At 41.6% G+C, this 18,476-nt stretch overlaps 1 protein-coding gene across 3 annotated transcripts in view; it reads right to left on the minus strand.

Moving 5' to 3' along the window:
* Positions 1 to 10,693: 10,693 nt before the first annotated feature.
* The window catches only part of SDK1 (sidekick cell adhesion molecule 1), a 1,114,226-nt gene continuing 1,106,443 nt past the window's right edge, over positions 10,694 to 18,476 (minus strand). For all 3 annotated transcript variants that reach the window (XM_027874762.1, XM_027874760.1, XM_027874761.1), the window contains one exon: positions 10,694 to 12,213. In XM_027874762.1, coding sequence (XP_027730563.1) covers positions 11,941 to 12,213 — 273 coding nt within the window. In that variant the 3' untranslated portion in view covers positions 10,694 to 11,940. The remainder of the gene's footprint in view (positions 12,214 to 18,476) is intronic.

An 18,476-nucleotide genomic window follows, 5' to 3' on the forward strand; every position in this document is an offset into this window, starting at 1 on the left:
GCAACAGAGCCTGGCCTTTGGTGCCAGCAAAGGGACCCCTGAAATTTCATTCTGACTAGTTGTCTGACCCTCTTACCATCCAGGGTGAGAGGCCAGGAAAACACCACTGCTGCCACTGATTCAGTCATCCCTAAGGTCTACTGCTAGTTTGTTGAGGCATAGCCTGCAGCCTGCACTCAACTCTTACCCCAGTGCAGCAGACCTTTCCTGCTAACTTTCGAAGTTGTCTTGCACTGGAAAATTTTTTCACTCCATGCTTTTGTTCATTCTGCTGAATTTGTTTTGAGGCATTATTTAAAGGGGTTTGGAGGGGTTTGGAAAAGAGCTCAGGTGAGTCCCTGCCTTTTCTCTGCCGTCTTGGCTCTGCACCTCTTAAAATCACTTCTAAGCTCAACTTATTTGCTACCTGCTACATGAGAACTTTTTTCAAACTTCCAGGTGCTATCTGACTCCCTCCCCCCATCACTCTGTATTTACTTTGCATATGTTTTGCATGTAATTATATCTGTACACGTTGCTTCCCTCATAGAGTACATGCTCTCTGAGGGCAGGAATGGTTTCATTTTTGTCTTTGTGTGACAACTTTATGAAGCTTTGCTTCACTTAAATCCAATAAACATGCACGTTAAGACGTTAAGCTAGTGATGTCAATGGTCCTCTTTGAGGATAAAGGATGAACAACAACACAATAGGGACTTAATAAGTTGGAACTGAGCTAGAGCAGACTTTTCAGTGATGAAAGCTTTGCTTTTTTCAGGACATTCTAAAGTACCCTGTACTTGGACACCAAAACAATGATCAGGGCTGGCCACACTGTATGGAGAGCACTATGAGGGAGCTCCTGACCTGGGGCAATTTCTTTCCAGTGTAAATATTCCTGCCCAATTGCCTCAGGCTCAATTAATCAACAAAAAGCATTTATGAAACAGGCCTGGAGGTAGGCGCCACTTGGGATAGGAAGGCAAAAATCAAACAAACAAAAAAAATCCAGACTTCAAAGAGTATGTCTACCTATAACATGATTTGTTATTGTTGTTCCGTCATGTCTGACTCTTTGTGACCCCATTTGAGATTTTCTTGGCAAAGATACTGGAGTGATTTGCCATTTCCTTCTTTGGCTCATTTTACAGATGAGGAAATTGAGTCAAATAGGGTTGGGACTTACCCCAGGGTAACACAATTTGTAAGTGTCTGAGCCTGGATTTGAACTCAGGAAGAAGAGTCCCACTGAGCCACTTAGCTGCCCTAGACCATTATTTATTGAGTACTTATTCTAGGTGCAGGACTGTGCTGGGGCCCATAGGATAAATAAAAGAAAAGAACCATATCTCCAGCAGTTCATAATCTAATTAAGGAGACAAAACAACCATTATACAATTAGAGGACAACTAAGTGCTAATGAGGCATTTCTACACTGTAAACAGAAATGTTCATTTCCTTTAGTGTTTGTTAAGTTCAGAAGAAAAATAAATAAAATTAATTTGGAGGAAGCAAAAACAGAAGTGCTACTGAAGGAGCCTCTTTAAGTCCTGACGCATAAGAAATTCAGAAGGGTAAGACGTCACTTTCAGCTTGCTGTGTCCAAAAGGACCTGAGTTCAAATCCCAGTTCTGCTACCTCCTGTATAACATTCAATTAGTCATTTGACATCTCTGAACCACAGCTCCCACATCTTCAAAATAAGGAGGTTAGCCTAGATCACGGGTTCTTAACCTTTTTATGTGTCCTAACCTCAGGTTGGCACCTAAGTGGATAGAGCTGTAGCCCTGGAGTCAGGAGGACCAGAGTTCAAATCAGGCCTCGGATACTGGCCAACTATGTGACTTTGGTCAGGTCACTTAACTTTGTTTGCCTCATCTGTAAAATGAGCTGGAGAAAGAAATAGTGAACCACTCCAAACGGGGTCATGGAGAGTTGGGTAAGACCAAAATGACTCAACAACAAGAGAACCCAGGTTAACAACCTACCTGTCATCCTCCACTCCTCACTCCCTCTCACTCTCCAAATACAATCAGTTGCCAAGTTTTACTTGGCAGTTTTACTTCAGACCATCCCTTCTCTCCTCTGAGACTGCTGCTAGCCAGGAACAGGACCTCATTCCCTCACACAATCTGCTGGCTATTGCACCCTCCTCTCCACAATTCCACTCTCTTCACTCAGCTGAAAAATTAATCTTCCTAAAGTGCAGATCTGACCATGTAATCCTCTATTCAATCCCTTCCTGTGGCTCCCTACTATTTCTTGAATCAAATACCAAATCCTCTATTTGGCATTCCAAGCTCTCAACAGCCTGGTACCCTCCTACATTTATGCTTTATTTCTCTCCTCATCCTCTTGGATCCAGTGACCCTGGCCTCCTGCCTGTTCCTCCAACAAGACCCTCCATCTCCTGACTGCAGGCATTTTCTCTGGCTGGCCCCCATTCCTGGAATGCCCCCCCCTTCTCACCTCCACCTCCTGACCTCCCTGGCTTCTTTCCAGTCCCAGCTAAAATTCCACCTTCTATAGGAAAGCCTTTCCCAGTCCTCTCCCCCTTCCCCAATTCTAGTGTCTTTCTTCTGTTAATTATTTCCACTTCATCCTGTCTGCAGCTTGTGTTTACATGGTTGTTTGCATGTTGTCTCCCCCAATAGACTCGGAGTCCCTTGAGAGCAGGAACTGTGTTTTGTCTTCCTATCCTAAAATTTAGCACAATACCTAGAAGTATCAATAAATACTTAATAAACTAACTGGGCAGCTAGGTGGCACAGAATGCTTGGCATAGAGTCAGAAAGATCATCTTTGTCAGTTCAAATCAGGCCTTAGGCACTTAGTAGATGTGTGACCCTGGGCAAGTCACTTAACCCTGTTTGTCTCAGTTTTCTCACCTGTAAAATGAGCTGGAGAAGGAAATGGCAAACCACTCCAGTATCTTTGCCAAGAAAACCTCCAACAAAAGGTGTCACAAAGAGTCAGAAACAATTCAAACAATTGAACAACAACAAATTAATAATCAATTTATTAATTTTATTTTTATTAATAAATGATTACTAGTAACTTAACAAATGTTTATTGACTGATTGACTGAACCTCTTTATCAGTCTGATGAAGCCTGTGGACTCCTCAGAATACTGTTTTTAAATGCATAAAATCAAATACTTTGGATTAAAAAGGTAACCAATTATGTTAAAATTTTTATCAAAATACTAAAAAAAATTTCCAGACCTTTTCAAATCTTGTCCGTGGAGTTCAAGTTAAGGATTTCTGGACTACGTGATTTCTTCCAGCTCCCATTTATCACCTCTATTCAGATGTATTTGCCTCTAATGTTTTTTTTTTTCCTGACTTTCACTCTCACAGCTCTATTAGACATTTCAAGTTAGTCCTAAAGAATAGGCAACAGTGATGGATTGGAAGGAGGGTTGGAATTGGAGCAGGAGACTGGGGATCAAACCTCCCCCCCATCTCTTACTCATTTGATTCCCATGTAAGCTTGGGCAAGTCACAACATCTCAGTGCCTAAGTTTCCTTAATTATAAAACAAGAGGGAGATGGACTAGATCAGTCATGTCAAAATCAAATATTGACTTAGAAAACCATAAATTAACATTATCTATGTTTCATTGTATTTTTTTATACACATATGGGACAGCTAGGTGGTACATTGGGTAGAATGCTGGGCCTCAAGTCAAAAACACCTGAGTTCAAATTCAGCTTTGGACCCAATAGCTATATGACCCTAGACAAGTCACTTAATTTCTGTTTGCCTCTTTCAAGATAGCTCAGAAGTCACCCTTTGTAGCCCTTCCTTAGCCTTACATAAGCCTTGCCCTCTAAGGTTACTTTCATTCTACTGGGTGTCTATCCCATATGCCCTATTTATTTGCATATTATTTCCCTCATTCATATGGAAGCTATTAGAATTCCAGGGTGGGGATATAGCAAGAGCAGAAGTACAGAGATCTGAGATGGAGTGCTGTGTAAGAAGTTCAGTGGGAAAATGGATTGAGTGCTGGATGTGGAGTCAAAAAGACCTGAGTTCAAATCTAGCCTCAGACACTTCTTAGCTGTGCGACTCTGGGCAATTCATTTAACCTCTGTCTTCCTCAGTTCCCTGTATGTAAAATGGGAATATTAATAGCACTTGCCTCCGAGGGTTTTTGTCAGGATAAAATGAGATAATACTTGCAAAGTGCTTTGCAAACCTTAAGGCAGTATATAAATGTCAGCTATTATCTTTATTAGGAACAGCAAGTAAGCCAGTATTAGTACACAACAGATTGAGTGGATAGGAGTAGACTAGAAAGGCAGGACAGAACCAGATTGCACCAGAGGACTTTAATGTTTGATAGTGGAGATAATAGGCAGTCACTAGTTTGTTGAGAAGGCAAATAACACAAAACCTACCATTTGGCAAAATCACTTTGATACCTATGTGGGATATGGATTCTACAGGGAAGATACTTGAAGCAGAGAAACCAATTAGGGGGCTATTGCCGTGCTGAGAGGGGATAAGGACCTGCACTGGGGTGATGGCTGTGTGATATTAAAGGATTTACTAGTATGCAGAATCATAGGATCAAAGACTTGGAGTTGTATGGGTCTTTAGAGGCCATTGAGTCCAACACCTCCCCCCTCATTTTTACAGATGAGGAAACTGAGGCACAGAGTGTATAAGTGACTTGATCAAGATCACATAATTGGTGTTATGAGGTCGGATTTGAACCCAGGTCTTCTTGACTCCAAGACCAGTGCTCTATCCATGGCTGCCCATCATTAGTACTTTATAAATAATAGACTGCCCTCTGCTATTTTTTATGAATCTCTTCTTTGATGATGTAAAGGTTTATTTGTTTGCTGTGAAGCACCTTATGCTGCTGTTCTTCTCTCTTGAATTCAGCTAGGATTAGAATTTCAGGCCAAAGGAACCTCTTCCCTGCAAGGTCTCCATGTAAGGCTGACACTGGTACTCACAATGAGGGGAGGCTCTGGGCTGGATTGGACAGGCCCCTTTATGATGCTCTCTTCATTTCTGTGTGTTCACATAGACTCACATCTCACACTCAGTTTCTCCTTTGTGCCTGACTCTTCTTATGGCTTCTTCTAAGACTCCTGCTCTTTCAAAACTCAAACCCAGGGTCACCTCCATGAAGTCTTCTCTGATCTACACTCTTGCGATTACAATCTCCTTCCTCCTTACACTGTACTTATTTGTGTACTTGTATTCACTGACCCTCGCTTCCTCCCCAATAGTACTTTGCAAATGATAGGTGATTAAAGAATGTTTATTATGGAGGCTGCCAGCTTTTCTTCCCTCTTTCCTAACCCTAAAGGTCAGGCTAAAGGTTGGAGGGTCCTTAGGACTGCGCCAGGACTAGTGTGGGTGTGTCTGAAGTGGAGGAACCTCTAACTTGTAGCTGCTCTATAAGGCCTGGTCCTGGATTGATCCAGGTCTACCCCAGCCTTGGTGTCAGGAAGACCTGGATTCAAATCTTGCCTCTTTATACTTACTGGCTATGTGACCATGAACAAGTCAATTAACCTCATTGTGCCTCCATTTCTTTCTTTCTTTTTCTTTTTTTTTTTTTGGTAAAAAGAAGAGGTTGAACTAGATGACTTTTAAAGTCTCTTTCAGTTCTAAATCTATGATCCTATGATCTTTCATGTGAAATTGGACCTATAAGAATTAAGAACAGGTCTCAGAGTCTGTGATAGATCTGGACCCCCTAGTTTCTTGTTCCCAGACACTTAAACTCACAGAGAAGCCCAATGCCCAACCCAGACTACTGGAGCGCTTTGTGAACCATCAGGATGGTCCCTGACAGGTCCTGAACCATGTCAACCTCCTAACTAACTTGAGTAGAAAGCGGGGCTCCCAGATCTTAGTAAATAAGTAAGTAACTAAGTATACTGTGGGCATACTTACAAAGTTGAGTTATCCTGTTTAGAGAACCAACCAGCCTGACCCTTGGAGACAGCAAAGAGGGAGGAGAAACTGGAAACCTCTACCATAAGTAAGCCATGTATCTCAGGGCTCTGCACCTTCTCCAGTGGGGTATCTCCTTCCCAAATGCCCCATTGGCACGCACAGGAAAGGAAGCCTTCTACTAAAGCTGCTACTGGAGAGAAGCTGGGAGCCCCCTACCAAAGCAAGAGCTCAGCTGAATACGGTATTGGTTAGTTTTAAAGCTGCTTTCATCTCCCCTGCTCTTCCATCTTTTCATGGTATTTTCATCTGATTTCTATTAGACAAGATAATGGAGTCTTCTTTTCACCGTGATAAATAGTTGTCTTCAGTGAGTTCTTTCATTGACACAGAGTGTGTTGTGGACAAAAGCAAATTCAGTGTGTGTTTTTATGCCATATTAACAGACTGGAATTGAGGGAGACAGGGAACAGCCCTCCTCCCCTATTTCTAGCCCCACTCCAGCCCCACCTGTCACCCCAGCCTTAGCTTCCCATGGCTTCTGTATCCATGGTACTAATTGTAAACTCCCTGTTCATAGCAAGGGTTAATTCTCTGGACTAATACATTAATTGCAGTTTCTTATACATTGGCCTGGATGAGGAAAATGTTAAGTTTTGCCTTTTAAATTCAGGATGTGTCTGTGAGTTGGGAGGCAGTAAGATGATGGAGAGGAAAAGATAGAAGGGAAAGAGGGAAATGGGGCTTAGCTTTATTTTTGGTCAATATCCAGTGGGTCCTAGGGCCTATCCTCTAATAGTAGTGACCGCTTCCAACACTGGTACAACTTTCTCTCTTCCCTGTTTTCTTACTAGCCGAGACGTCCTGGAGTGTGTTTCCATCTGGCATCAAGTAATCAGTTTCTAGGAAGCGAGACATGTTCTTGAAGTGACACAGTGCCCTCTCCTGGTGTTTTATTGGCACTACAGCAGAATATGCTGCCGGGAGACATTCCCAGGGATTAGGGACAATGCCAGGCAGTTTTTGTTGGGTTAACACGATTCTCAGGGAATCAACCAGTAGGTTTGAGAACATACTCATCCTAAGGAACAAAAGGCAACTGATATTTATTGAGTACCTATGCCATGCAAGGCACTAATATAGATTGAAGCCTCTGGAGCATGGAGTTTCTTCCCTCCACTCCCACTGCCCTTCTCTCCCTCCCAGCTCTGGATTTCATTATGCTATGTTCATTTTGGAATTATATTGCTAAGGATCTCTGTCACAGAGGGTTTGGTACATTTCAGCCCCAGCTCGCCTAAATGGGGATGAAACAGGTCTTCAGAGGCCAAAAGGCCAAGAGTTCTTAGGGAATTTGGGTAACAGGCTGGATCTGGTGAACAAACAGAACAGGTTCTATAGCTGGGGCCAGAGGACTAATCTGTAAGCAGCATTTGAAATCAATGAAAGCTTGACTACAGAATAATTTGGAAGATTGGATATTCACACGGACACCTGCCTCCCAGCCCTTTAGGACTTTCAGATGTTATCACTATGATACTGGTTTTGCTAACAACTTAACTAACAGAACTTGAGGCAGGTTTGGAGATCAGCTAGTCCAATTCACCGATTTTTACTGAAGAAGGAAGCAAGAAGACAAGTGACTGGTCCAAGATCACTCAGCTGATTAATGGTAGATATGGGTCAAGAATGCAGGTCTCTAGGCTCCTAGGCTAATACTCTTCCACTCCTATGATATTGGCCATCTTTATCACTTTGGTACGGATGAAGTTTGGTTCTGAAAAGGTCACTATTGCCCCCACTGTAGTTGGAGCCAAATGTGCTCCCCTTTGTCATGTTGTCAGAATGTTTCATAACCAAGGTAAAGTCATTCCCCATGGCTCACAAAGGCTCCTGGCCCAAAGGTGCATGCTGCTTGAAGGAAACCACAAGAATTTATGGAAAAAACAAATTTTATTAAAATTGTACCCATAGCACCTCTCTGTCTTCCTATAGATTAGTTTTGTGGAGTGTGTGTGTGTGTGTGTGTGTGTGTGTGTGTGTGTGTGTGTGTGTTCAATGAGATCTGATTTTCTGCACAACCACAGGGAACGCTGCAGGGAAACTTTTATAAACTTCTCTCTTAACTTCCAGATTAATTTCAAGCTATTCATGAATGGGGTGAGGATGAGAGATACATGGTAGGCCTAGGAATGAAAAATAACTACTTATCATTGGGGCTGACTAGGAATGCTTTACATTGTTCCCACCTTTTGACCCAGTTCACACTGCAGAGATGAGGTGATAGTTAATGAAGAATCACATTTAAATGCATGGATTGTGAGTTGGGAGAATAACTACATTGTGTGCTAAGAATTTTTAAGAAATGAAAATCATGCTACAAAACAGATGCAAAAACCATGCTACGGTCCAATCATAGCCAAATACAAGCACAGCATTAAAAAAGTTTACAAAGGGAGCACACGTGTCTGGTGGCATCTATGTGAATGCTTCCATGACAGCAGGCTGTGTGCTTTCACAGGCCTCTCTTATTCATTAGTTATTAGGACTAGACTCCTGGATCATCTACCATCTCATACTCTTTTGATATGACATTGAATAGATTTCTTTTAAAGACAGGGAGATCAGATAAGCTGAAGGAAGGGGTGTAATTATTTGGTTTAGTTGGCTTGAAATTAGTGCTAGGGACCAAGGGTACATGTTCAATTTCTAAGGGCACCAAGAAATTTGGTGCTGATAAAACTCTTCTGTGGTCCTGGTGGATCATACTTCTAACTCTAGCTATCTATCAGACAAACCTGCATCAAATAAGGGGAATCAGGCAGGAAAATACAGATAGTGGAGTGCATAGGTATCTCCATTCCTAGGAAAACAGCTAAGAGTGCATGTCTTCTTGATGGTGAGTAGCATAATCTTCACGTACAAGGACACCTCCTATTGGATGTTAACAAATCCTAAAATAAGCTCATGTGAGGTCTTCATTGGGGATAGTTCATTTCTACTGACAAACATGATATTTTCTAGTATTACAGAAGAATGTGATAAGGAAACATTTCCTCAATCCTTGTCTATAAAATTCTTTTCTTCTTCTTTCAGAGTAAAACATTCAACCCACCATTCATCCCTCTTGAGTGATAATCATTTTCTGCTTTTCTGATACAGATGAGAGTGGCTACTTCCTAGTGACCACATTGCTCTGGGAAGTTCTATCCTAAGTTGGGGCTGATTCTATCCATTTGGGCATAGTTGACCCTTCTAGGTTATAAAATCTGTTTCTAGTCCATTGTCCCCCAAAGTGGTTGAGTCATGTGCAGACACTAATGTCCTGACAGTGATCACAGAGCCAAGGTGGCTACATTGTACAAACAATTCCATACAAAAAAAAATTACTAAAAATAGATAAGATACAAGAAATACCATGAACCCAAAAAAAATCTGTTATATTATTTTCACTGAATTTTTTTTTAAAAATCCAACCAAATCATCCCCAAACTAAGACATTTCAAACTTTTTTTTCTTTGTTCATTAATTAAAGCAATATCCGTATGGCTTAAGAGAGCAGTCAAAGTGCACAAAAGGCAGTGGTTTTGTCCACATTCTCTATTTCTGTATTCATCTTCAAAAAAATTTCAACTTGTCTTGTGGTTTGTCTTGTGGTTGTCTTATGGCTGCCAGTGGGCCACAAAGGACCCAGGACCTCGTAGCTCATGACTTCTGAGTAATTTTCTGGACAGTGAACTGTGGGTAGTTATCTCACGTTGAAAAGCCTTTGGAAAGACCTTTTAGGATTTTTGGTTTAGAGTTTAGAATTTTTTGCTCCCCAGCTGCCAAAACTTTCACTTAAAAGTGTTTCCTTCACTACAGCCTCTTCCCTCTCTCTGCCCAACTTAGAATAACTACAGAAGGACTCTACCCAACCCAAGAATTCTCTTTCCCCAACAGTGCTTTCTCAGCAACTGGTGGCTGGCCATGAGGGTCAAAACCTTCATTCAAGAAAGTAGTCCCTCCTACTCCAGGGAGGCAGGGAAAGGGTTACAAGCCATGAGTTTTTCCACATGGGGTTAGGAGAACTGCTCCCTGGTAGTGTCAGACATTGTCCAGTTAGTCAGTGTGCCTTCAAGGCAGGGCAGTGGTATATGACTGGTGAATAAGGGTTTTCTCATCAGTTCTGAATCTGCCCTCAAGGGATACTGACAACCCACAGGAGTTGTCTTCATTCTATTCCTTGTCCTTCTCTCTAGGGGATTTCCAAGAGCCCCGGCAATTCTAATTCTGTTGGTGCCCAGTGGCCAGGGAGGGTCTCTCTCTCTCTGTCTTCTCTCTCTCTGTCTCTCTCTGTCTCTCTGTCTCTCTGTCTCTCTCTCTCTCTCTCTCTCTCTCTCTCTCTCACACACACATACACACACACACACACACACACAGTCGCAGGAAATGAGGAAATGACAACATTTAGGCTAGTGCTAGAATAGAAACCAACAGACAACGGATTGTTCTGTGGTTTTCAGACACCTGCTGCAAAAATAATCCATCCTAGTCTAGCTAGGAGTTTTCCTAGTAGCTCCAGAATGTTTCCCCTGGGGTTTTTCCAACTAGAACCACAATAACAAAAACAAAAACACACAACCCACCCCCCCCAAGAAAAAAAACAAACTTAATAACCATTCTTAATAGGTTGAGAGCTGATCTTGGTTCTTTGAGGAACTGATAGCAGCTCCAGAGGTCAAAAGGCAAAGAATATAAAAGAAATGAAAAGCAAAATCTTACTTAAAAAAAAACAACAACAACAACAACAACAAAAAACAAAAACCCAACAACAGCAAGGATTGGAGCTGGAGTGCACCAAAGGAGCCTTAAAATGTGCAGGAGGTAATTCACAACCTTGCTTTTTTCAAAAGCTGTTTTGCTTTATTTGGAGACACACTAGCTTTTCCATGTACAAAGCTGAACAATTAAGAAAAAGGCACCTGGAAACACCAAAGACTCACTTATTTAGTGTGACATATAAAAAAAATGATTTTAAAAAACCCTCTTGGACTCCTCCTTCTCATGTACCAGGCAATTCTGAAAAAGTTGTCTTTCTGCCTGGTTTAACAAGGGAAGGCTGCATGCCTTTTGCTTCTGTGGGATGGAAGCAGTTTCGTAAGCTCCCATGACTGGGTGGTTGCCAACTAATCTTAGGTCACATTTCCTGTATCATCATGTGGCCTTTGTTTTCTTGTTTGTTCAATTACCACTGGGATGGCCCATGCAGGGGAGGACCTGACCCAAAAAGTGCCAAAATGATACGACCTTGGAATGACTTTCCATTTGTATTATCTCATGCCAGGAACAGAGTCTTCAAACGTTTTCTTTGCTAGAAACTGCCAAGTGGAAATATTTTAGGAATGGATTGGGGCTGGGGCTCAGGGGAGAATGTCAGAACCAAGCACAGGGAGAATATTCATTATCAAAACACCATTATCAAAGCACCAAGGCTGTCGTACCATGGAGAATCATGTGAACCAGCTTCTTCTCCTACAGAGGAGGTAGAATGGAGAAAGTAGTAGGCTAGGAGTCCATCCTAATATTTCACACACAGCTCCATCCTCTTTTCATACTTCATCATTCCTATCTGGCCTTTAAGATGGAGAAATGGAAAGTTTTTAAATCTTTTGAAGTCTCAAAGGTGCCAAGCCACTGCACCGATGAAATATGCCTTCTCTTAAAAAGAAAGGAAAAGAAAAAAGAAAAGGAAAAGGCAGCTGCTTCTTGCCTTGGTGTTACAAAAAGTATTTAAAAAACAACAACAACAACAACAAAAAACTTCCAGCTGAAATCCTACTATTCACAAGTGGTTAAAGTTGTCACTTATCAGAAACTGTTTTTAAACAAAACTTCAGCTCTGTTGTTGGAGTTGATTGTCTTCAAAAAAAATAGACTTATTAATGTTCACATCCATTCTACCCTGATAGAGAAATTTACCCACAGTTCACTGCACCAGCCACCCACCCAGATGTTGTGCTGGGTCACCCCAATGTCGGCGGGAGTTCCCACTGTCAGACAAATGAAGAGAAACCTGTAACTGGAGTCCGAGAACCTGGGGCCTGTTGTCCTGTTGGGGTGTATACGCCCCCTGCACTTTGTGTGGTTATGACAGTCTGGAAGTAGGGTTCAGTCTCACTGGCTGCACACTCTTCATATCTATATGCAGCCGGGTGCTTTACCCCCTTCGTCTGGCGCTTCCAGGAGTTATAGTAGGTAGGGTCGCTCATGTAATGGTTAACAAAAGAATGCTTTGGCAGTTCGTCTTCATAATCGGAGTCTGTGGCCTGTAGCAGGGGAAGAAAAATAGCTGTGAGCATCTGTGACATACAAGAAAGCAGCTGTTAGCATCTGGCTCATGTCAGCCATGGAAAGGAGTACTATCCCATGTGCTTAGAGCCTGACAGAAATCAGGTAAGTAGGGTTTAAGGGAAATGGAATATCTTCTGCTGCTTCTTGCTTGGGTTTTCATCCAAACATATGGTATTTCTGAGGGGTGAGGAATTCTTTGTGCATGTCACTCGTCTACTCAAAGGCTTCCATTGGCACCCAAGGCCTTCCACAATCTGGATTCAACTTTATTTTTAACTACTTTCTTATGTGAGTTCTCTGCTCCAATCAAAGGGGTTTTCTCATTGTCCCATTAACATGTTATGTTCGTTTGTGCCTACAGTGATGTCATCCCTCCTCTCTTATTTTCTATACCCCTTAATACATTCTTACAACATTTATTGAGCATCTGCTACCTGCCAGGTGTTATACTACTAATTTGACATTTATCACCTGCTGTTTCATATTGCTGTTCATACATGTATGTCCTGTCTCACCAACTAGACTATAATAAACCTTTAAGGGATGAGATTATGCCTTTGTTTTTGTGAGTGTCCAGCACCTACCATAATCCTTATACTTGGTAAACATTTATTGATAATGTTAATGACAATTATAACTATAACAACAGCGTTAACAATAAACATCTCGCTTTTATAGAAAACCTTTATTTTTAAGAAGCACTTTTTAAATAAAAACCCTGTAGATTATCATCCCCATTTCACAGATGAATAACCAAGGCACAGATAGGGCAGGCAAAATTGGTAACTGATGGCTACACAGCTAGTAATGGAGTTAACAATGTTTGCTATAAACAATTGGATGCTTATGATAGGAAGAGTAGGGAGGAAGCTCGAATTCAGTTCAATTCAGCAAACATTCAGATTGTGTAATGGGTAAAATGCTGGATCTGTAGTAAGAAAGAGTTGGGCTTAAAATCCACCACTGACTTTTACTGTATAACCTTATACAAATCATTTAACCTCTCTGTGTCTCAGTTTCCTTATCTGTAAAATGAGGGGGTACGACTATATGGCCTCAGAGGTGCCTTCTATCTCTAAATCTATGATCCCATAAGTAAGCACCTACTAGTTGCAAAGCAGTATCGAGGACACTATGGATGAATAATACACAGACTCTGTGTGCGAACACATCGCACACACACATAACTCTAAAGTATACGTAAAGATAAGTGTACAGGAGGGGTCAGACTATATACTATTAAGGAGGGGAGGAAGAAGAGACACTTCCTGTTACAAGACAGATAGGGAGGGAACAAGTGGCAGCTAGATGCCCACCGGGGTCAAAGCATGGGCCAAAGGGAGCATCATTGCCCAACTGCATTTGAAAACACTCTGTGAGGCTGACTTCTTTCCTTGTGAATCAACATACACCAAAGGCCTACAATCTAAATGGATTTGAAAAAAAAAATTGATCTTTAAGCATAGCACCATCAGCAGGGCAAGACTCAATTTTCGCATCCAGCCTACCTCTATGTCTGTTGTGGTATTTTCTTTCTGCAGGCAAAATAAATTATTTCTGAGGATTTGAGAAAAGATGGTCAACTTCTGAGAGCCAAGATGGCAGAGTAAGAAGTAAGTAGCTCTCACCCTCACTTATTGACCTCTGAAAGCCCAGAAAATATCACTCCAGGAAAAACCCTGGAACAGCTGAGCCAGCAGGAAGATGGAGTGCCGCAGTCTTGCAGCCCAGAAAGCTTGGGGGGTTAATGGGAAAGCCTCCTCTAGCACTGGGGAAAGGGGAGGAATACAGGATGGGAGGCATCCCAGCAAGCCAGTGGCAAGCCCCACCTCAGCAAACCAGGAGGAGATCCTGAGCCCCAGGGTGGTGGAGCAGGCAAGTGCCAACACCAGGACCCCCTGAGTGCCTCAGCACAGGCAGGGGAACCAGTAAACACCAGCTCAGAAAACCACCACGTACATTGGCATTCTCTAGCAGCCAAATCTCCTGCTGTTTCATCACAGCTCCAGGCTGGTAGACATCCTACAGCATCCAAACATTTGAGTGTTTTAAAGAAGCTTGAGTGAACAGGCATCTTCTAGAGGCCAGACTCCCCACCCCCACCCCAAGAGATCCAGTGCTGCTGATCCCAGCTCAGCATCAGGTAAGCTGCCAGACCCCTACAGCCTCCAGTCGCCAGCACCAGAGACCCCACAACACAAAGCCAGTGACTAGGCTCCAGGCCCCCAACATAAGAAGCTTGAATCAGTGCCCCCTGCACTCTAGCAGGAGAGCTCAATGTTTTTGTTTTTGTTTTTTTAAGTCAGGAAATAGTGAAACACCATGAGCAGAAAGCAGAAAGGACAATGACCATAGATTCTTATTATGGGGACAGGGAAGATCAAGGCACAAATTCAGAAGAGGACAACATTGTCAAAATACCCCTATCCAAAACCTCAAAGGTGAATATGAACTGGTCTTAAGCCCAAAAAGAGCTCAAGAAGGATTTTAAAAGTCAAAGAAGAGAAGTAGAAGAAAAATCGGGAAAGGAAATGAGAAGTATGCAAAAGGCAGTCAATAGTTGGAAAAGGAAGTACAAAAATTGACTGTAGAAAACAAGTCTTTAAGAAATACAATTGGCCAAATGGAAAAAAGTACACTGAAGAAATCAACTCTGTAAAAAGTAGAATTGGTCAAATGGAAAAGGGGGCACAAAAACTCACTGAAGAGAAGAACTCCTTAAAAAATAAAATGGGCCAAATGGAAAAGGAGGTACAAAAACTAATAGAAGGAAACAATTCATTAAGAATTAGAATTTGACAAGTGGAAGCTAAGGACTCTATGAGAGACCAAGAATCAGTCAAACAGAAACAAAAGAATGAAAAAAATAGAAGAAAATATAAAATACCTCATTGGTAAAAACAACTGAACCGGAAAATAGATCCAGGAGAGTCAATTTAAAAATTATTGGTCTACCTGAAAACCATGATGAATAAAAGAGCCTGGACAGCATCTTTCAAGAAATTATTGGGGAAAACTGCCCCAAGGTCCTAGAACCAGAAGATAAAATAGCAATCAAAAGAATCTACTGATCACCTCCTGAAAGAGATCCCAAATTGAAAACACCAAGGAATATTGTGACCAAATTCCCAAACTCCCAGGTCAAAGAGAAAATACTGCAAGCAGCCAGAAAGAAACAATTTAAATATCATGGAACCACTTGTAGCTTCCAAATTAAGAGTCTGGAGGGCATGGAATATGATATTCCATAAGGCAAAGAAGCTTACATTGCAATCAAGGATCAACTACCCAGCAAAACTGAGCATAATCTTTCAGGGGAGGAGATGGACATTCAATGAAAGAGGGGACTTCCAAACCTTCCTGATGAAAAGACCAGAGCTCAACAGAAAATTTGATTTTCAAATACAAGACTCAAGAAAGGCATAAAAAGGTAAACAGGAAAGAAAAAACAACAACAACAACAACATGTTGTTAATAAGGGCAAACTGTTTACATCCCTACAAGAGATGATGACACTTGCAACTCTGGAGAACTGTATTGTTATTATGCCATTTAAAAGGGCATAATAGGGTATGGGCATAAGTTGATTTTGATGTGATAATAAAAAATCTAATTAAGTGGTGAAAAAGGATTGTTCTGGGAGAAGAGTAAAGGAGGAGGCAGACAAGGGTAAATTGCATCACATGAAAAGGTACAAAAACATATTACAGTAGAGGGAAGGGAGATAAGCATTGTTTGAACCTTATTCTCATCAAATTTGGCTCAAAGAGGGAATAATAGAATCAGTTAGGTATAGAAATCTTACTTACTAAAAAGCAAAACCAAACCAAAACAAAACAAAACAAAAAAGGGGCAGCTAAGTGGCACAGTAGATAGAGCTCCTGCCTTGGAGTCAGGGGGACCTGAGTTCAAATCCAACCTCAGACCCTTGACACTTACTAGTTCTGTGACCCTGGGCAAATCACTTAACCCCAATTGCCTCACCAAAAAGCAAAAACAAAACAAAACAGAAATCTTACTTACCCTATAGGAAACAGGAGGGGAAAGAGGAAAGAAAAGTGAGGGGGCGGATAGAAGGGAGGGAAGAAGTAGTAAAGGTAAAGGGGAAGAAGAGGGAGGGGGCTGATAGAAGGGAGGGCAGATTGAGGGAGGCAGTGGTCTAAAGCAAAACTCTAGTGAGGAGGGAAAGGGAGAAAGGAGAGAGAAAAGCATAAACAGGGGAAAATAGGATGGAGAGAAAGACATAGATAGTAATCATAACTGTGAATATGAATGGGATGAACTCTCCCATAAAACGGAAGAGGATGGCAGAGTGGATTAAGAACCATAATCTTACAGTATGTTGTTTAAAAACCTGAAAAGACTTATCCAAACTGATGCAGAGTGAAATGAGCAGAACCAGGAGAAGACTGTATGCCATAAAAGTCACATAGTGTGATTACTGACTTTGATGGACTTAGCCTTTCTCAGCAATGCATAGATCTTAGACAACTCCAAAAGACTCATGATGGAAAATGCTATCCATATCCAGAGAAAGAACTTAGGAGTCCTAATGCAAATGGAAGTATATTATTTGCTCTCCTTTTCTTTTGTTGTTTTGTTTTGTTTCTTCTTTCTTGTGGTTTCTCCCATTAGTTCTAATTCTTCTTTACATCATGACTAGTGTGAAAATATGTTTAATATGAATGTATAAATAGAGCCCATATCAGATTGCATGTAGTATAAATAGAGCTCATATCAGATTGCATGTCATCTTGGGGAGGGGAAAGGAGAGGGACCTCAACCTTAACCTTCCCAAATGACTCAAGAAGATGACAGAAGGATGGAGGCCTATGTGGAGAGGTTGCAAATAAATAAAATCAACTTTCAGTTTATTCACTATAGAGATTACAGAGTTGACCTCCCTCCCTCCTCAGCTTTTATTTTTGCCTTTTCTGTTTTGCCATCCTTGAAATAGAAATGTTCTCTGTATCTAAATCATTTCTCAACACATCTGTGTTTTATAGAGTCCTTGAAGACCTGGTGGCTCCAGTCACATACACCAAAGAAAAGGACTGGAAGAGCACATTATCAATGGAAAGTCAAGCGCCACTAAGGGTGTGAATATGACTTTTTGGAGAGTTTAACAGATGAATCAAACAAACATTGGCTCCACCCCAGGTTCAAGTCCATTCCAAATGGCTCAAACAATCAATAGAGTAAGTGGAAGCTGAAAAGGACTTTTTTGTGATGGTCATATTAGTCTTAGGATCCTCATCAGGGACCACATCCAAGTTCATTTTCCAGCTGTTCTTGTTCAGCCAAACAGTTTGGCCTGGAGGAAGTTTCAGAAATTCATTGCCTGCTGGGGGACAAAAGGGGAAGCCAGGCTGGCAGGCCTTCATAAGGTACCAGGGTCAGGGTCAAATGATAATAGCTGTGCTTGTGTGAGCCCCCTCTTTCCTCCCCACATGGCAGATGGTGACCCAAGAGGAGGGGTCACAGGAGGAATGGCCAGGCTGCTGTTTGTGGGCTTTGGTCCCAGTAATTAGGAAAGCACTGTGAGCATGTTGTCTTTCCTGATAGAATGGAAGTTCCTTAAGGGCAGAAACTATTTTATTTTTGTCCACATATACCCAAAACCTAGCATACTGCTTCACGCATAGTAAGTCTGTACTAAATGCTTGCTGATTGCTGCATTGATTGCTGGTTTGTTGGGATGTATGATAAGCTCCAAGGGCTCGTGGAAATGAAATAGAAGCGTTCATGCTCCCTTGGTATGTCAGAGAGATAAGTCACCATTACCCTTAATAGTGACATCTTTGTGGTTTGAAAAACTGAAATGGACTAACTTAGGTGCTTTCAAAGTAACTTTCAAATTCCAAGAAAAAGTAATTCTCCCCTTTCCTCCCTAATCCTGCTTTAAGCTTTTGTATAGCTTCCTTTCCCAGAATTTCAGAGTAAGATTGACCTTACAAGTAGGTGCTTATTTTTCCAGTATAAGGAAAGCTACTGCAGAATTGGGCAAGGGTCCATGTTGTCTCAGTTTCCAAAAACGCAAAGTAAATGGATTCAGCAAACTATAGGCCAGTGAAATTGACTTTAGTGTCTTGCAAAATTCTACAATATATTATTAAAGGAATGGTTAATGAATGTGTAGAAAAGGCATAAGCAGATCCAGCAGTTCCAAACCAGCTTCACCACTGTGTATCACAGTACCTATCATTACACAGCAATTTATTGCTTTGGGTCCCTCCTC

Source organism: Vombatus ursinus, unplaced genomic scaffold (genome assembly GCF_900497805.2).
Source record: "Vombatus ursinus unplaced genomic scaffold, bare-nosed wombat genome assembly UNPS02014807.1, whole genome shotgun sequence".
NCBI classification, from domain to species: domain Eukaryota; kingdom Metazoa; phylum Chordata; class Mammalia; order Diprotodontia; family Vombatidae; genus Vombatus; species Vombatus ursinus.